This window comes from Oncorhynchus clarkii, chromosome 19 (assembly GCF_045791955.1).
Source record: "Oncorhynchus clarkii lewisi isolate Uvic-CL-2024 chromosome 19, UVic_Ocla_1.0, whole genome shotgun sequence".
Lineage (NCBI taxonomy): Eukaryota > Metazoa > Chordata > Actinopteri > Salmoniformes > Salmonidae > Oncorhynchus > Oncorhynchus clarkii.
Window position 1 is genome coordinate 41,350,350 of NC_092165.1, and position 21,403 is coordinate 41,371,752.

At 43.4% G+C, this 21,403-nt stretch overlaps 1 protein-coding gene across 1 annotated transcript; it reads right to left on the bottom strand.

The window, feature by feature from the left end:
• Positions 1–1,550: 1,550 nt before the first annotated feature.
• On the bottom strand, positions 1,551–21,126 carry LOC139374263 (solute carrier family 35 member F4-like). The gene is made up of 7 exons (XM_071115292.1): positions 20,904–21,126; positions 4,547–4,847; positions 3,777–3,996; positions 3,519–3,644; positions 3,216–3,408; positions 3,049–3,138; positions 1,551–2,093 (listed from the first exon to the last, which is right to left on the bottom strand). The coding sequence occupies exons 1-7, from the start codon at positions 21,124–21,126 to the stop codon at positions 1,852–1,854; spliced, it is 1,395 nt and encodes a 464-aa protein (XP_070971393.1). The 3' UTR covers positions 1,551–1,851.
• Between the last annotated feature and the right edge of the window lie 277 nt (positions 21,127–21,403).

The window sequence follows — 21,403 nt, forward strand, 5'->3', positions numbered from 1 at the left end:
GATCATTGCTTTGACAACCATTTTCATCTCTTGTCATAGATTTCCAAGTAGATTTTAGTGAAAACTGTAACTCGACCACTCAGGAACTGTCTTCTTGGTAATCAAGTGCAGTGTAGATTTGGCCTTGTGTTTAGGTCATTGTCCTGCTGAAAGGTGAATTCATCTCCCAGTGTCTGGTGAAAAGCAGACTGATTCAGGTTTTCCTCTAGGATTCTCCTGTGCTTTGCTCAATTCCATTTACTTTTTATCCTGGAAAACTCCCCAGTCCTTAACAATTGCAAGCATACCCATAACATGATGCAGCCACCACTTGAAAATATGGAGCGTGGTAGTCAGTTGTGTGTTGCATTGGATTTGCCCCAAACATAACACGTTGTATTCAGGACAAAAAGTGAATTGCTTTGACACATGCTTTTGCAGTATTACTTTAGTGCCCTGTTGCAAACAGGATGCATGTTTTGGAATATTTGTATTATTTTAACTCTGTCAATTAGATTAGTATTGTGGAGTAACTAAAACGTTGTTGATCCTTCCTCAGTTTTCTCCTATCACGGCCATTAAACTTTGTAACGGTTTTAAAGTCACTATTGGCCTCATGATGAAATCCCTAAGCTGTTTCCTTCCTCTCTGACAACTGAGTTAGGAAGGACATCTGTATCTTTATAGTGGCTGGGTGTATTGATACACCATCCAAAGTCTAATGAATAACTTCATTATCACAGGGATATTCACCCATCTACCTTCTTTTCGAGCAATTGGAAAGCCTCCCTGGTCTTTGTGGTTGAATCTGTGTTTGAAATTCAGTGCTCGACAGAGGGAACTTACAGATAATTGTATGTGTGAGGTACAGATATTAGGTAGTCTTTAAAAAAATCATGTTAAACACTATTATTGCACAAAGAGTGAGAGCATGCAACCTATTTTGTGACTTGTTTAAGCACACTTTTACTCCTGAACTTATTTAGGCTTGCCATAACAAAGGGGTTGAATACTTATTGACTCAAGACATTTCAGCTTTTCATTTTCAATTCATTTGTAAATTTAAAAAAATAAAAAAACATAATTCCACTTTGACATTATGGAGTATTGTGTGTAGGCTCGTGACAAAAACATCTAAATGTAATTATATTCAGGGTGCAACACGAAATGTGGGAAAAAAACACTTTCTAAAGGAACTGTATTTCCCAACCCATTCCTGTACATAATACTATATAAGAAGTAAAATGTAAATACTATACTGATACACCTCTGAGTAAATTCAATAAATACATATAAGATTGAGCCAAACTGGCCCATTCAATATTTATATTCACAGAATACAGTCCGTGTAGCAGGTTCAAGGTTGAGCTTACGTGGTCTAGGCTAGTATTTCCCAACTCCGGTCCTTCAGTGCCCCCAACAGCACATATTTTTGTTGTAGCCTCGGATAAAAACAACTGATACAATTTGGCAAGTGCTAGATGATTAGATGTGCTTGTCCGGGGCCACAACAAAAATATGTACTGTGGGGGTATTGGAGGACCAAAGTTGAGAAACACTGGTCTAGGGGCATGTGACGGGCAAGACTGGGCGTGGCAAGGAATTCAAGAAAGTAAATAACACTTTCCAACTTTCTGCTCACCAAACTCAGCAGTAAATGTTCTATTTTCACTCCCCAGTAGTTCCTGGGGAAAGTGACAGAACTGTGATAGTTTCTCTCAGTCCTAGTTACACATCCTGTTCTCCTGATTTTGGACTTCCTGGTCTGTAAGTCAGCACCAGAGTCATCTCGCCACGCTTCCCAGATGGGACATGTAGAAGCGTGTGAGAATGGGGGTTGGTGATGGGACAGGGCAGTGGAGGATCATGGGATCATGCCATAGGGATTGAGACTGTGCCATTGGCTCGGCTGCGGCTGCGCGTGTGGATGCTGGACTCGGTCAGCTCCTCGCCATGCTCCTCAGACTTCTTGTCTGCGAAGGCGGCGAGGAAGCGCAGAGTGACGGAGTCCCACTCCTCAGGAAGCAGCAGCAGCAGGAAGCCCAGGCAGATGATGCAGGTGGCAGCCAGACGCACCACACTGAAGATAACCTCATGTTTCAACACATCTACCGCTACGGATGGGAGGGAGAGGGGGGGAGAGGGGAGAGGGGGGGAGGAGAGGGAGGAAAGGAGGGGAAGGAGGTAGGGGGTACAGAGAGAGAGATGTTTTGATTAATTAAGTAGAAGTGAGGTATAAGAAGAGAGAGCGAGAAGAAGATGTTCTGATTAATTACATAAAGTAACAAACCACAGGACACAGGTGGGGGGACAAACTGAACTGCAGGGGGAGATAAAAGTAGCTAACAATGCGGCTTACAATCAGCACAAGATTGCAAACGTTTCCTCTCTGCTCTATTGGCCTACAGTCTTAGAAAAGAATGTGCTATCTAGAACCAAACAGGGTTCTTCAGCTGTCCCTGTAGGATCAGTTGTAGATAGAACTCTTTTGGGTTCCATGTAGAACCCTTTCCACAGAGGGTTCTAAATGGAACCCAAAAGAGTTCTACCTGAAACCAAAAAGGGTTCTACCTGGAACAAAAAAGGGTTCTCCTATGGGGACAGCCACAGAAACCTTTTTTCTAAGAGTGTAGACCCCTGCCCCGCATAGCTGTCGTAACCCACTGACCTTCATACAGGCCTCTGTGGTTGAGGAAAATAACTAGTCTGCAGGCATTTATTGTTGCCTTAGAAACCTAATCCACCTTAGTGAGGGATAGTTGCTGCGTCTGTGTGAAGGCACATTGATGATTGGGTTTCCGAGGTGAGAGAGTCAGACTTGCTGTGTAATCTGTTTGCTGTGGGGGCCTAAAGTGCTGACCTCTGGATACAATACCTCTGCATGCACTAGAATAAATAGGCCTAAACACAGATTTCAGAGATGATACAGACATTGAACATTTGCACATTATAAAGATGAAGAAAAGAGCCAGTCTGTTTATTAACAAAAGTCAATGTCAGTTTAAACTTTACTTCACCCACACACGGATGCACGTACACACGCACACACACACACACACAGACACATACCTGCATTGCCGGGCACACTGAGCAGTGTCCCTATAGAGATGAGGATGGGGTAGGTAAGCACCACACCAACATTAACCAGGATATTGAACACTGGAAGAGAAATGAGAATGTTAACCAAAATATCTTTCCTGTACGCGTGTGTGTGTCCCATAGTTGTGTCCACTCACCCAGCCAGAGCCCAGCCAGGCCACACAGGTATCCCCAGGGCAGTGAGGACAGAGAGCCCCAGTGCTCCACTTTGGTGAAGTAGAGGATGAGGGGGATGAAGGAGATGAAGATGAGATTGAAGACACCCATGGTGGAGAGGAAGTGAGCCACCTCACCCAGGCTGGCACTGCCCAGGAACATCTTAAACAGCACCTGCAGCAGAGGAAACAATGTCCAGGTATGTTATACTGATGGCACTTTTTGTAAAACTAATTGAGAATACTAAGTATTTCAGTAAACAGACACATGCTTATTAAACAAACCTTGTAGAGAGCCGATGTGGAGGCAGAGCCCACAGCCAAGGCCACACCTATGATGGAGTCCCCATGGAAACCATCTGCGTATGCCATCATGACAATGCCTGTGATGGCCATTATGGCTGCCACAATCTGCAGGTAGGGATGAGGGAAGTAAACCAATCAACCTTAATACTTGTGCCTACTGTCCCACTCCCCTGTATGATTTGTTAGATAGCTGTGTGACCAAGCCCAAGGAAGTAATAGTAGTGGTAGAGTACTGACCCGTACACCCATGAAGCGGTCCTTCAGGACGATCCATGACAGCAGGAAGACGAAGGCCTTGTGGCAGCAGTAGAGGGCTGAGACGTCAGTGGCGGTCAGCTTCCTCAGGGCCAGCAGGTACAGGTAGTTAGTCAGGGTCCACAGGATGGAGAAGGGGGCGGTCCTCTTCAGGAACAGCTTGAGTGTCATCCCATCTTCCCCGAAAAGCCTGCTGCATTCTCTGACGAATAGAATTACAGAAAGGAAATGAGGGATAAAGGAATGGGAGAGGCTATTTACTTCTCAAAATTGTTGTTTTTGGTAAGAGCACTTATCAAAGGAATTAGTTCTAGGTCTATTCCCATGAGGAAATGTAAGAGTGGGAATCCAAAAACTTTGGATGGAAGTCAAAACTGTTCGGGTAAATTTGATAATTTTTGTTTGTTTTTCCGGCTGAGAGGCAACGCTTCATTGAAATATGCAGACATCACAGTTACTACAATGGCCATTTCTCCTGGTTGCGGTCAATATTCCCATTCACACGCCTGAGTGCCAATGGTAATTAGAGGAGTGATGTGTCATATAAACAGCGTCTCACTGAGCACTGGAGGAGATTAAAGCCACTGAATAGTGAACAAACAGCATCGTACAAATCTGATAACTACTGTAGCTCCGGTAAACACTTTCGGGTGTCACCACTGATTCAATACACTCCATATAGTCTATGGAGCATATGGCTTCTCAAAGAGAAATACATGTATTATCCCTTCCCCACTGTCATAAGAAATCACCTGAATTTCTGTATAGGCGTTTGCTTGTCCCGGGTGGTGACCACATGGCCTCCGTAGTAGAGAGGGAAGAGGAGGATGTTCCAGTTGGTGCTGAACCAGGAGACGAAGAAGGGACAGGAGAAGGACTTGAAGGTGAGCTGGACCAGCTGAGTGGTGCCCACCCAGGAGGAGGACACACATAGGACCAATAGGAGGCCCCCCAGCACCTTCAGCACTGTGTTAGCACACGTCTGGTACGATGTCCCCTCTCCACTGGCCTCGCTGCCTGGGGTGTCTGCACGAGACTCAGAACCCTCCTCTCCTGTGGGGGGAAAGCACATGCTGTTGAACTATGTAGGGAATAGGGTTACACCTATGGGCGTAGGTGTGTCTGAAGAGTAAACACTTCAGCACCACGGACAGTGGAACTGGCTTCAGTACAACGGACAGTGGAACTCGCTTCAGCACCAACAACAGTTGAATGGCTTTAGAACCATGGACAGTTTGTGGTTGTTGATGACAGTACACAACTAGTACATGTGTACCACTTGAGTAGCCATTGGCATGAGAGATTAATGACATGCAATTGTGTAATTCAGCAGTGGCTGACCCTCTTTCCATCAACAGACAATCAATTTGAATGTTCAGTTTTCACAATAAAACACTTAGCACTTCAGAATACAGGTGATGTGGGATAGTTTTCACAAATACATTTAAAGTGGATTGTTCCATTGTTCTCAATGGGTTCCATGCTCCATTCTTTGACACTATCCTGGCTGCCTCGCTGAGGTAAGTAAGCAAGAATTGATCATTCATCCTTAGTGAGCAGTAAATCCCCCAGATTGAATAACCTTAGCATAGTGGTTGCTGGTTGCCGATGTCAGAAATAGCACCATGAAGTCATGTGGATACAGTCCTAACATAGTCATGTAGTCATATGCGTACAGAAACCTGATGTCCCAAAACAACTATCCACAATATGTATGTGTCAGTCCAATCACGTGACATCCATCCACCTCTCTAAAGAAACTACAGGATTACAAGAGGTCTGACTATTGAGGAATGAGACTTTTCAAAAACACCTTTACAGCACTGAGCAAGATCTTCCACTAGGACTTTCCCTTGTGGACATAGCAGGGCAACTACGGCAGACTGCTGACATCTTTACAACCGCAAGAAAACATTGTTAAAAGGTTAGCAGACTGGCCTTTTTGTTTTTGCTTGCGACTGTAAAGAGAATAGATTAGCAAAGCTCTGAGTGTGCATTTATGTGTTCAGTGGCTTCAGTGCAAACTGAGTGGTATTTGGACTGGTGCAGTGTGCGCAGGGAGACTGGGAGCAAGGAGAACCCTAAAACTAACTGTGAGCACACACATCACACCCACTACAACAGACAACCAGGAATTGAGAACAGAAATGTAAGGAATTATATTGAATGCCTTAATGGATGATTGTGGGACTGAATGCCTTATGGGCCATTGCTTACTTGCTGTAGTGTGTGTGTGTGTCACTGAGATGATGTGAGGGTGTTTCCGGAGAGAGCTAGGATCCGTTATATAACCCTCCAGAGCATGATCAATTTACACCAGGGCAGGAATAAAATATGACATGTGCTGGGTGTTTGCTGCTCGCTTTCAGCTTGCTGGTTCAGCACTATGGGCTCAGCCCAGCCATTTCCACCATGGCTATAGACATTACATTACAATAGAGCAGGAAGCAGCAGCCTCTCTCACTCTTTGAGGAGGAGCATTATCAGTGCTCAAAGCAATATGAGTACAATCAGTGCCTCAAAGTTATCCAATAAACCCCCTAACGTGCACCACTAGGCATCGACCCCCTGCTCCCAGAGAGAAAACAAACTGTTGGTTCAGAGCAGTCTACCCCCCCCCCCAAAAACAAAATCTAATCAAAACTATAAAAGTGGCACTAAGATTCATACCTTGACTCTTCCCCCTAGGTTCTCTAAAACAGAAAGCAGAGTGTAATGGAATATGTATGAGATGGAACTCTTTCAAATCCATTTGATTGAAAGAGAACAAGGGTAACATTAATTGCTGGCTTAAAATGTCATAGATGCTTAAGAGTGTGTGTGCTGGGTTCTGTAAAACTTGAACGCCTTAGAAGTAAGAGAAAAGACTTCAGCAGCACATCCAGAATGATAATATCCTTGATACCCAAGACACTTCATGCTCTCTGACCCAAACTTATAATAATGCTGCTATTCAGTACCCACGCTAAGGTGTTGGCAGAAACTTCATGATGACAAACCTAACAGTAACAGCATTGAAAAGCATTCATACACCTACAGTTCCTACATTATATTAGGTGAGCAATGCATCTCTCCGAAAAGTGCCTTTCCATAGGAAGGAAAAGATAATGCTGGCCAAACACACATTATGAAGACAGACAGTGCATGAGAATCAGTTCCACAAATTATGAAGACAGGCAGTGCACGAGAATCAGTTCCACACATTATGAAGACAGACAGTGCATGATAATCAGTTCCACACATTATGAAGACAGACAGTGCATGATAATCAGTTCCACACAATATGAAGACAGACAGTGCATGATAATCAGTTCCACACAATGTGAAGACAGACAGTGCATGATAATCAGTTCCACACAATGTGAAGACAGACAGTGCATGATAATCAGTTCCAGTCTATGTTGTTTGACTTATTTATTTAAAAGGATTTTGATAGGGAAACTGTATCTCTGTCACACTGAGGTTACTGTGACAACTTTCACTGGCATTTGGAACTCTGGCAATTTGGCTTGGGATCTAGGCGTACAGTACAGAGTGTTATATTGGATGCAAATGTCATCTCCAATACATCCATGAAATGCAAAACTTATTTAAAAAAAAATTTTTTAATCAATTAGTATGCCTTAAAACTAAAGATTGATGACGTGTTTTATCGCACTTTGTCCCAGATGGGGACAGACAGATAGACCTTAAGTGGAGAAAGGGAGACAATCAAGAATTGCATGGTTTAAAAGCAGAAGTAACATCATAGGATGTAGATATTGTACGCTAAGCTGCATTTTCTTGTCCCCTTCCCATTGACCATTCAAAGACCATGCCCATACTGACAGGACATAATTCACTGTACAGTACTGTCGTGGGTGCTGGGTGCAGAGAGTGACAAATTGTAGGCTTGTTAGCATCCTGTTTCCCCAGGCAAAAGCACCACGCTCTGATCCATTGCCAGGATGTGGATATTAAAACAAAACTATCATTCCACACTCCACCTCATTAATACTGAATTATTCGCTACATTTGAGGTCCTGTAACAGACTGCAATATTTCCTGCTGATGGTGCTATAAAACGTTAGACTACAATACAGTATGGCACAGCAAATAATAGCATAACAAAAACTAAGGTATCTCAAACACTGTAGTTCGGACATCTGAGAGCATCATATGGCTGAGGTCTTGCAAAGGACAGGAATATCTCTACGCACTGCTGCTTAGTAGGCCTTTACCTAGTAGCTACCTATATACAGCTAGTTACCTGTACTGTATTAAGCCCCAAGCTATGATTTGAGTTGACTCATAAGAAAAGGTGTGAAATACAAACTCCCATTAAGAGAAGATATACAGGATATGCTGACAACGTGACGCAGTGCCCCTGCGTGGACCTCACATTCCAATCCATGACAGAGGAAGGGTGGTGGAGACAGTGATGGACAAACCAGTGCTGAATATAATAAATGACTAGTAGTTCACATTAATGTTCCTATATGGCCTGCAGCGGTATACAGAGGTCAGGCAATGCATCTAGTCCATACCAAGTGAGACTAAAATACACGGTTTAATTGAGGATTAATATTAAGAGTATATTTAGTTCATCTCTGCAAAATAGATAGAAAGACAATGGATATGGACCTTAAAGCCTTAGAGACGGGACGGTGTATGGCTGTGGAGAGAACTGTGCCATTTAAAGGACTTGGTACCCATGTCCCTCTCAAAACTAATCACATGCAAGACAAGTAAGTAAGAAGGAACAGATGTGAGAACAGCCAAACCATCAGCCTGTTTGGGCATGGAAACATCAGCAGTAAGGCACCAAGTACAACTTGAACACAACTAAACATATGCTGTGATCTAAGAGTCCCTGTCGATACATTCTGTATCCCCTCTCAAAGAACGGGGAAGAGCAAAGGCATGAATGTTTCTCATAGTTATGTAATACAGTCATTCAAGTGAAAGTATTTAAATTATCATAACAGTTGATTTGTAATATAAGCATTCATCTGATTGTGTATGATCTTGAATAATCACAAGATAATGAAGAACATTTTAGTCTACTTGATACTTGATTGAACTATATTTTCAAGCCCTTGTGACATTTCATAGACTTAATGAGGAGCCCAGTATACACTATTCTGTAGAGGGCACATAATGTGCTCTTTACATAATCATAGAAAGCCCAGAGCATAAAATTATACTAAGACTGGACACATCCAAATATGTTTTAGCTACCTTAACTATCTCCCCCCCCTTTCTCTTTCTTTCTCAACCTCATATTCTGCCCTTTGGGGTTGATTTTAATGAACAATGTAATGACCACATTACACCAAGGCCTATACACAGACATTATACACAGACACAGACATTAATATGGGAAAACAGCAAACCTGCCATAGCTGTTTAGCCATAGGCATTAACAATGCACAAAGATCTGGTAATCTCTCCACTCATATCCCTGCTCTTATAGAAGAGTTTCCAATGCTGCCCATCTTAGACACACAGATACGCACACATACGCAAAACACACAAACGTACACACACGTCCCAGACATGGCGCTTAGGGCCAGACTCCATCCCTACTCCCCCGTCCCCTACCCCCAGTCTGGAGTCTTTACCTTCGGAGATGGGGCAGGTGAGGACCTGGGAGCTGTAGGAGCTGAGAGGAGCCACTCTGGCCGAGTGCTTCTTCATCCTCCACTAGAGGCAGCGCCAACAGTCCCTCCCTGGGATGTGTGTGTGTTGTCTGTCTGCCTGCCTGGACTGCTGCTACACTCAGCAGCTCTTCCTGCAATCCCTCTGCATTCCCAGGCTCCTGGCTCCTCCACAGACGGCTCTCTATCAGTCTCTTCTATCTAAATGTCTATTGATGTTTATATCTCCTTATTTATTTATTTCTCCCTCGTTCTCAATCAGTTGAGCTAACCCCCTCACTGTCTCCTACTCAGAAGCTGTCTCTCTTTCTCTCTGGACAGTGCTGGAGCTCAGTAGAAGTGCTGTGGAGTGGAGACTACTGTTGCACTGTCATGCACTGTCTCCAAGGGAGACTGAGATTCAAGTGTGTGGCACCGCGCAATCACTCCCTTCACCGCTTTCCTTTCGTTCTCCCTCCTCCTCCCTTGCATTCCCCTCCTCTTCGTTTGATCCGCAAATCAGCTGCTTTGTTTGGAAGGTAACCAAGCAGCCCCAGCTAATTATGCTGTGTTAGCTGCTGTCCCCTCGCTCTCTCTCTCTCTCTCCTCTGATGGCACTTCTCCCCTACTTCACTACTCATTCAGTCTTATATTATTTATAGTGGTCCTGTCCTGTTGTCTGTGCCATTGCAACACAAATGAATTGAACTGAGACAGGGAAGGGACTTACCTAAGTCCCACACCACCCCTAACTACCCATTACACCTCACGACATGGAGTCCTAATGCAGTAGGAGCTCATAGAGTCTGGATGAGAAAGAGAATCAAGCCTGGCTGCACATGCTCTCTCCAACACCCACACATCCAGCCCACTTCATGGTGCTCTGTCATGCCAGCAGAAAGGGGGCTGGAGAGAGCATGGACCAGACACATCAAATGTAGAGTTGACGTCGGAAGTTTACATACACCTTAGCCAAATACATTTAAACTCAGTTTTTCACAATTCCTGACATTTAATCCTAGTAAAAATTCCCTGTCTTATAGGTCAGTTAGGATCATCACTATATTTTAAGAATGTGAAATGACAGAATAATAGTAGAGAGAATGATTTATTTCAGCTTTTATTTCTTTCATCACATTCCCAGTGGGTCAGACGTTTACATGCACTCAATTAGTATTTAGTAGCATTGCCTTTAAATTGTTTAACTTGGGCCAAATGTTTTGGGTAGCCTTCCACAAGCGTCCCACAATAAGCCCATTCCTCCTGACAGAGCTGGTGTAACTGAGTCAGCTATGTAGGCCTCCTTGCTCGCACACGCTTTTTCAGTTCTGCCCACATATTTTCAAAAGGATGGAGGTCAGGGCTTTGTGATGGCCACTCCAATACCTTGACTTTGTTGTACTTTAGCCATTTCGCCACAACTTTGGAAGTATGCTTGGGGTCATTGTCCATTTGGAAGACCCATTTGCTACCAAGCTTTAACTTCCTGACTGATGTCTTGAGATGTTGTGTCAATATATCCACATAATTTTCCTTCCTCATGAAGCCATCTATTTTGTGAAGTGCACCAGCCCCTCCTGCAGCAAAGCACCCCCACAACATGATGCTGCCACCCCCGCGCTTCACGGTTGGGATGGTGTTCTTCGGCTTGCAAGCATCTCCCTTTTTTCTCCAAACATAACGATGGTCATTATGGCCAAACAGTTATATTTTTGTTTCATCAGACCAGTGGAATTTCTCCAAACGGTACGATCTTTGTCCCCATGTGCAGTTTCAAACCGTAGTCTGGCTTTTTTATGGCGGTTTTGGAGCAGTGGCTTCTCCCTTGCTGAGCGGCCTTTCAGGTTATGTCGATATAGCACTCGTTTTACTGTGGATATAGATACTTTTGTACCTGTTTTCTCCATCATCTTCACAAGGTCCTTTGCGGTTATTCTTGGATTGATTTGCACTTTTCGCACCAAAATACAATCTCTAGGAGCCTGAACGCATCTCCTTCCTGAGCAGTATGATGGCTGCGTGGTCCCATAGTGTTTATACTTGCGTACTATTGTTTGTAGAGATGAGCGTGCTCCCTTCAGGCGATTGGAAATTGCTCCCAAGGATGAACAAGACTTGTGGAGGCCTAGAATTGTTTTTCTGAGGTCTTGGCTGATTTCTTTTGATTTTCCCATGATGTCAGCAAAGAGGCCCCAGCAGAGGGGTGAGCTCAGGGCATAACCAGCTAGCACATTGTGTCCCTTGGGAACATAAGTTTTAGGTTTTTATTATGCATGCATAGATGTTCATTTTGTCTATTCAAACAGACCCCATTTCAAAAGAAACAAGCACTCATTAAGATCAGGTGTGGCCAATTAGTGGGTGCTGCCAACACATCTGAACACACTTAACAAGATAGAGGATAGAGAGAGTTTTCCCGAAAACGGAACTTACATGTTTTCTGAACATGTACATCACATTTAACGTGACTTTAAATAGAACCATGTGGAAACCTGTAGGAAACTTTATCCTTGAAGTACTGAAATTCCCACAGAAGAAAGCTGTTTCTTAACATTCTCTGAACTATTTGAGAACATTCCCAATGTCAAACCAGTTAGGTAATGTTCCTAGAACATTACTAAAATTGAAAGCAAATGTAACCATGTTTGAACTGTTAGACGTAATACAAAGAAAATAACGCTTTTTTGTCAAGTTCCTTAAATGTGCTGAAAATGCTCCAAAGCCAAGCAACTATGAAGCACCATTCCCAGATCATTGTGGGTAGGTTGTATGTAAAATAACCATAGGACAACCATGATCTCACCAAACTCTAAGAAACATATGGTTCTCAGAACATTATGTGCTAGCTGGCCCATGGGAGTGTGGTCAAGAGTTCTCATCTCACAGTGCCCTCGCTCCCGGTCATCCTGCCTCTGTCTGCGGTTTTCACAATCAAAGGTTCTAATGGGCCTCGGCATCCTGTCAGCCTGTACATCAATAGCATACAACAGCATCAATGCGGTGAGACACAGAGCAGAGGTTCAGCTCCCTGTAATATAATCTTAGTATATCCCCCACCCTGCTTACTCTCACACCAGAAAAATTAATCTCAGGCAAGCCGGGCCAGGGAACATAGCCGTGGGAAGTAAGGGTGCTGAGGGAGATGCAGCACCCCTTGATAAATATATACGTACATCTTATTTTTTTCTCTCACAAAAGAAGCGCACTGGGCCTTTATTACTCCTGTATGTGTGGACCTAAATACAACAAATTCTATCAGCACCCCCCGCAAGGGAGTGACAGCAGTATTTCACCAGAGATATGAACAACAGTACAGTGAACCTGGGCTGCAGCACCGTCCTATTGGGTAGCCCTGATTACAGTTAACAGGAAACCAGCTGTCACTGCCTTTTTGCAATCATGTGTACTCCAACCTCTCTCTGTCACTATATCGATGTCACTCAGACCCCCCCCCCCCCCCCCCCTTCCCACTCTCCTGTCTCTCCTCTCCAATTCTCAGTCAGAATCCTGGCAAAGCTACAGAGCATGGCAGATCACAGTGCTTCACTGTTCCTCAAATTCTGAAAGTGAGTGGGGCAGGGCAAGGCAGTGGAGACTGTCTGGAGAGCTGGCTCTGGCTGCACCTTGTGCTTGTATGGTTCCCTTCCCTGAGGCAGGGGCTAGGAGGGGGGGAGGGGGCACTAAACTTAAAAATAGCCCTGCCTAACCACAGTGGAGACAGCAGCTAGACAGGGAGGGAGAAGAAAGGCAGCTAGTCAGCACATTTGGCCCAAGGATGCTAATCACTGAGAGCTTAGGGGATTGAAATAGGGCACGGATATTGACATAGAGCACGGATATTGACAGAGCATGGATAATGACATAGGGCACCGATATTGACATAGGGCACAGATAATGACATAGAGCATGGATGTTGTATGGAGACCAAACTCATGTACATCTAGATCATGAAAGGCTGAAAAGGTTATTATCCCCCTATCCCTCATTCCTAGTGCTGGGATGGGATGCCCATAAGGACTGGGACAAGCCCTCTCACTCTATGTCCCAATGACACACTTCACTGCCGACCTTCACCGACCTTCACTGCCGACCACACTTCACTGCCGACACTCCACCTCACTGCCGACCAACCATATCCCCCTAGCCTCTCATCACAACCCCAGAGACCCCTGACCAGAGTTTACCATAGACAACACAATGCTTGTGTCGCATCTTGGACCAGGGCACAGATTCTAAAATAAACCATGCACTCGTCCATAGCAACGGTGGTGCTCCGGTGTGCTCTGGCCAGAAACACTGACGCAGTCGCCTCATTCAGGCCCTTTGTCATTCAGATTAGCCCGTGTTCCTCTGCCACCGTACAGCCCTTTGCCTTTATGCATCTCTCTGTTAATCAGTACGTCTCAGAGATGAGCAGGAACAGGGAAAAAGGACAGAGAGGTGAGAGAGGACAGACAGGAGAGAGAGGACAGAGAGACACTGAAATAATGTATTAGAGTAGGCGGTAGTGAAATAGATTTCTGACTAACCCATATTATTATTACAAAGGATACATTTTGCACCTATATTTTTCTTAAGCATATTGAATTATTCCAGGGCTATACAACATGGTGTGAAGTTGTGAAGTTAAGATTGATGATTAAAACCATTGCCCATGGTTATAATCAAAGGTGACTCTAGTTTTAAGAGGGAGACATCTAGTGGGCATTAGGGAGAGTGGCAGAGTAGGAGCATCAGTTGAGAACATTACCAACATTTTTGTGTATGATGTTAGCATCTACTGTGTATAAATATAACTCTGGTCATCTAGAGCAACATATGCCATCCATATACCCATGTTATGTGCATTCAGTGGTTACTCTAGGGTCACTGAGGCTGTGCAAGTCACTCTGCATGAGAACCATTGACATAGAACCATTTACCTCATTTCTACCAGCATGTTAAATGTGCAACCAGAGGGGGGAAAAAAACTCTAGACCAGCTTTACTCCACACACAGAGACACATACAAAGCTCTCCCTCGCCCTCCATTTGGCAAATCTTATCATAATTCTATCCTCCTGATTACTGCTTACAAGCTAAAATTAAAGCAGGAAGCACCAGTGACTCGGTCTATAAAAAGTGGTCAGATGAAGCAGATGCTAAACTACAGGACTGTTTTGCTATCACAGACTGGAACATGTTCCGGGATTCTTCCGATGGCATTGAGGAATACACCACATCAGTCATTGGCTTCATTAATAAGTGCATCAATGACATAGTCCCCACAGTGACAGTATGTACAGACCCCAACCAGAAGCCATCGATTACAGGCAACATCCACACTTAGCTAAAGGGTAGAGCTGCCACCTTCCCGGAAGCTTATAAGAAATCCCGCTGTGCACTCTGATAAACCATCAAACAGGCAAAGCGTCAATACAGGACTAAGATTGAATCGTACTATACCGGCTCCGACGCTCGTCTTATGTGGCAGGGCTTGCAAACTATGACAGACTACAAAGGGAAGCACACCCAAGAGCTTCCCAGTGACACGAGCCTACCAGACAAGCTAAATTACTTGTATTCTCGCTTCGAGGCAAGTAACATTGAAACATGCGCACCGATGTGAGTAAGATCTTTAAACAGGTCAGCATTCACAAGGCCGCAGGGCCAGACGGATTACCAGGACATACTCTGAGCATGAGCTGACCAACTGGCAAGTGTATTCACTGACATTTTCAACCTCTCCCTGTCTGAGTCTGTAATACCAACATGTTTCAAGCAGACCACCATAGTCCCCGTGCCCAAGAACACTAAGGTAACCTGCCTAAATGACTACCGACCCGTAGCACTGACGTCTGTAGCCATGATGTGCTTTGAAAGGCTGGTCATGGCTCACAACAACACCCTAGACCCACTCCAATTTGCATACCGCCCCAACCGATCCACAGATGATGCAATCTCTATTGCACTCCACACTGCTCTTTCCCACCTGGACAAAAGGAACACACACCTATGTGAGAATGCTATTAATTGACTACAGCTCAGCGTTCAACACCATAGTGTCCTCAAAGCTCATCACTAAGCTAAGGACCCTGGGACTAAACACCTCCCTCTGCAACTGGATCCTAGACTTCCTGACGGACCCCCCCCCCCCCCCCCCCCCCCCCACTCCCTGTTCACTCATGACTGCATGGCATCATTAAGTTTGCTGATGACACAACAGTGGTAGGCCTGATCACCGACAACGATGAGACAGCCTATAGGGAGGGGGTCAGAGACCTGGCCGTGTGGTGCCAGGACAACAACTTCTACCTCAACGTGATCAAGAGAAAGGAGATTAGTGTGGACTACAGGAAAAGGAGGACCGAGCACGCCCCCATTCTCATCGACGGGGCTGTAGTGGAGCAGGTAGGGAGCTTCAAGTTCCTTGGTGTCTACATCACCAACCAACTAACATGGTCCAAGCACACCAACACAGTCATGAAGAGGGCACAACAAAACCTATTCCCCCTCAGGACACTGAAAAGATTTGGCATGGGTCCTCAGATCCCCCAAAAGTTATAGTGTCTCTGCTACCGCATGGCAAGCGGTATTGGAGAGCAAAGTCTAGGTCCAAAGGCTTCTAAACAGCTTCTACCCCCAAGTCATAAGACTCAAGAACATCTAATCAAATGGCTACCGAGACTATTTGCAATCCCCCCCCCCATTTTACGCTGCTGCTATTCTCTGTTTATCATCTATGCATAGTCACTTTAACTGTACCTACATGTACATATTACCTCAATGACCTCGACTAACCAGTGGTCAGAGACCTGGTCACATTGACTCTGTACTGGTACCTGTACCTGTATGTAGCCTCGCTACTGTTATTTTACTGATGCTTTTTAATTATTTATTACTTTTATTTCTTATTTTTTACCTATCTATTTTTTTACTTAACATGTATATTTCTTAAAACTGCATTGTTGGTTAAGGGCTTGTAAGTAAGCAAGCATTTCACAAGTAAGCATGTTACAAATAAAATGTGATTTGACTAGATTTTTTATATAATGGATTTCCGCATAGGGGTGATTTAAGGAGCTATCCATGTTGTCTTATACATGCTGGTAGTAATTAGGCTTAGTAGACCTCTAGTCACGGCTCCCCTTTTTCCTGTTATCATTCCTTTGGAGGACAGAAGAAGACATCATACTGAGGTTTAGATAGCCTAATAGACCACAAGAGGGCACTAGGAGGCCAATGATGTATATAAACCCTGGATCGCTATGTATTGGCCAATGATGTATATAAACCCTGGATCGCTATGTATTGGCCAATGATGTATATAAACCCTGGATCGCTATGCATTGGCCAATGATGTATATAAATCCTGGATCGCTATGTATTGGCCAATGATGTATATAAACCCTGGATCGCTATGTATTGGCCAATGATGTATATAAATCCTGGATCGCTATGTATTGGCCAATGAGTGGCTTTGACGCCACCGGTCAGCCTATAGTTTCACTCCTCAGAAGAAGCAGTCCTCCATAGGAATTAATGTAAGGCTACAGTATTTCAATTAAATGGGACAAAATGACATGTATTTAAATATTTTGCCCTCAGAACAGCCTCAATTCGTTGAGAGCATGGACTCTACAAGGTGTTGAAAGCGTTCCACAGGGATTCCAATGCTTCCCACAGTTGTGTCAAGTTTGCTGGATGTCCTTTGGGTGGTGGACCATTCCTGATACACATGGGAAACTGTTGAGAGTTAAAAACCCAGCAGTGTTGCAGTTCTTAACACAAACCGGTGAGCCTGGCACCTACTACCATACTCCGTTCAAAGGCACTTAAATGTGTTGTCTTCCCCATTCACCCTTTGAATGGCACACATACACAATCCATTTCTCAATTGTCTCAAGGCTTAAAAATGATTATTTAACCTGTCTCCTCCCCTTCATTTACATTGGTTGAAGTGGATTTAACAAGGGAGCTTTCATAGCTTTCCCCTGGATTCCCCTGGTCAGTCTATGTCATGGAAAGAGCAGTGTTTATAATGTTTTGTACACTCAGGTGTATATACATCTCTCTCTGTTGGAGGGACTGGCTGTACTGAATGCTGCTGTTTGGAGTGAGCTAAGGAACAGGCTGGCCAGCAGTGATAAGGGCAACACATGGTAACCACCACCTCTAACAGTCAACCCATTAGTGGAGTAGAGATCTAGTCTTAACAGATGGGTTGCAGATGCACATTCAAGGTGGTAAATAGCTGTGCATTTCTAACCATCAGTTGAATATTCTGTGCCATACTGTTGCTAAAGTCTCAACAACACTGAGAATGAGATCAAACTCACTTTAAAGAATATTCAGTGTATGCCGAGTTACCTTTAATTACCTACCCTAAGCACCTAGATACTTGTGTGATGTTAATTTGCCTCTCGTGTTTGTGTGTTTGCTACTTTGGCAAAAAAGTCCTTAACCTATTTTGAATAAATATTTCCCCCATTACTTTGTACAGGTTTTTACCCATTCTCAAGAGAGCTAAGGGTGTTCTCTATGGTGGTTCAAGAGAAAGCCCACATCCAATTAGACACTAGTTAAAAATAGCACGCCGAAAGAGTGAGGCTTCAGTGGGAAAGTGATTGCAGATATAGGCCTACATGTCTGAGTGAAATCTTAAATGATTCAATTAAAACATGAGTGTCTGGGGAGACTTTTAGAGCCATAGGTATCATAGTGTGCCTTGTCATACTAGTTTCCAAGGAGAGTTCTTATTCTAATGTCAATGTTAATGTGAGCTGCCTGCCTGGCTCGGTGCTGAGTGGCATTGCCAGGGCCTGTCATTTCACTTCCTCTTGCCTCTGCCAGTCTGCCCAGTGGTGTGCCAGCCCAGCCAGTTCCTCTGGACCACTGAACAGGACATCTCAGCACTTCACAGGCACGATACTATACACCACAAATTATAATAAATTAAACTAATGTTTGTTCAAGGGACACTGATCTGCAACTTGGCTGAGCAGGGCCTATGAGGAGTCCCCAGAATTGATCCGAGGACTGGTGCTGGGGTAAGAGACGGGGAGATATATTTTGTACAATTTCAAAGCAACACTTCAACTCAAGTCAGTTTTGCCATTTCAAAGTTATTTTATCACTTAATGTGAGCACAACATTTACATTTTTTGTCACATCACTACCTAACAAGTTATCACAAACACTGTGTGAACTTTATTCAAGACCCTCTCTGAAAATGTAGTCCATGATCCTCCTTGGAGGCATATTTTAACTCACTGCAGATGGCAAAAATAGCAAAACGCCAACAGAAAATGGCAAAAAATAGAATTACCCAATGGCGTTGGCAAGATCAAACTAATGTTCTAGATCTGTGCTATTTTTGCTTCAACCCAACAGCAGTCTTCTTTTAAATGATATGCAACATTTCAAGAGACATTTAATTCTAATTTCAAAATCTAAACAAAAACCAACTCACAAATAAGTGTCAGGCAATCCTCAGACATCAACTTCATAGTGTGGAAATATATATAAAACATGGGAAAATCTAATTTTTTGACTGCATTGAGCCTTTAACACTATGAAAGAAAATAATATCAATTCAGACATTCTCTTGCTCTGCTGAAAGTGGTTTCCCCTTTTGCCTGGAATCCTGATTCATGATGCACTAGAACATTTATGTATAATCACTTTGTGACATCTGCTGATGTAAAAATGGCTTTATAGATACATTTGATTGAATTTGGTTGATGCACTAAAGCCTGGTGAAGACTTGTTATTCACCCAGAGTGATAATGTGTGTGACTGACTTCCATTGTTCTTTAGGTCTGAGTAACTTTGCAAGTAATTCATTTTTAGATGAGCTTTTATATAAAAGCTTGGAAATGCTACGAAGCTTGTCCGTGACAAGTCAAATTCAATTCAAGTCAGGATATTTCAGTTCAGCTAGGGTATTTCTGAGTATGAATCACAACAGGCTCATGGACACTGAATCAGTGATATTTTTCTCTGATGTCTTCAACAACAGTATAAGTCTTCCTTACATTGGCCCCACATACTGTATAGTAAAATGAACGGCACAATTATAGCCTACAGGATTTCTGACCAGTATAGCATCTTACAGAATACTGGCCTTGATCTCATTAGATTTAGTTTTGTATATGAAATACATAATTTTCACTATAAACCGGTCAAATGCTCTGCTATGTTTCTTCTATACAGTACATTTTGATTTGATTTTGATTTGATAGTTATTGCTTAAACATAGTTCCCTGTGAACAACCCGTATAATCAATCTCATTTCATCTCAACCCATGATTTCACCACAGCAATCATACATTTATTACAAATCAAAATAAATCCAATCAATGGTAGCCCAGGCAGATTGCATTGCAGCTTCTTCTAGCACCAATGGCAATGGTGGCAATGATTATTATATCCAATGTATGCTGCAATGCATGTACAATGCACAGTGGTGGGATTTATTTTTGATCATTGTGTTTCTGTCATTTCACAGACAGTAAAATATAAAGTCCTGCAGAATCAGAGTAATAGAAGCATGGGAGGGAGAGTTGCATGTGAGAAGGGTATTTGTCTACTGTAAAATATAGATTATTTTAATAGCTGCAAAACTATTAACATGACCAGCAACAAACAATTCAATATGCATCTAACATCTAATAGAGTGTATGTTGTCTCCTCCTCATTAGGATAGTTACATGATCATAAAAACACTACAGTTCAAATGATTTACAGTCATTGTAACAGGAACAATGGTTTGCATATATGTCATTTGCATAGATGTCATGTCACATTATGGTATTGCATCTGTCTGTCTGACTGCCTGCTTGTCTATCTGTGCCTGTCTGTCTGTGCCTGTCTGTCTGTGCCTGTCTGTCTGTGCCTGTCTGTCTGTCTGGATGTCTACTGCTGTTCATTGTTTGTGTCTCAGACCAAAAGTCAATAAGGATGTGAAGAGGAACCTATTACTTCGTCTCCATAGCGGCAGCTGTTTCAGGCACATGTCACCTTAGAATGTGGTTCCATTATGGCTCATTCCACAAACAAATTGAATTGTAGGCTATACAGCACCAATTCCTCTAGCTCTCAGGTAGAAAATATAAAAAAAAAAAAAATTAAAAAGCCCTTTCTGACATTACACAATAATCAGTGATTGACAGAATTTGTTGAAAAAACCCAGTAGATATCAGTCGAATAAACAATAGAAAATCACATGCCCCAACAATCACTATATTTTGTGAGTGAATATCATGTTTAAGCCTATTCCTGCAACACCGTATAAATGGTTAACATTCATTTCATATGGGAAAGCAAAGCTCCCCCCTCTGTAATATGCTGGTCACATACAATATAGGCTACTACCCGTGCCATTGTCTCTACCTGGATGACGAGGAGCAATAGTGTGAAATTGACAAAGGCCTTCAGTTTTACGCTTACGTTTAGTTGACTTCTACTTTATTAGTTGACTTATTTGACTGTTTTCTATTTTCATGACTTACTTCTGTGACTGGAGTAGCCCGGATAATAGCCGTAATAACCAGTGATCCGCAAAATTCTATCCTCAATGTCTTGCACACCGTTGGCGGTCACTTTAGAGGTGGCGTCCGTGTCCCCATAGAGAAGGTGGGTTTCACCCGCTTTGCCTGATAGGTGCGCGTTCAAAGGTTCCAGCCGAAAGCAGGGCTGGTCTCCTCCACCTTCAGCACCCTCGGTACTGATCATCATAAATCCAAACGCGCAGTCAGAAGGGAATATTTCGTGTGTTCCGCGCTCACCATGCGAAATATAGTATCAAAGGCATCAACTAACAGCTATGGAAGGGCATTCACATTGCACCACACTGTTCGCAAGGCGCGGAGGTTATTGAATTTGGGGAGCGTGACAGACATCGTATACCAGGGGGCGTGTCACTATCGCATCTAAATTCAGTTTTAGTAGTCTCGGACCTTAAACTTGGGGCCTATGCACTTGTGGAGATCTGAGAGGGTATGACAGGTGC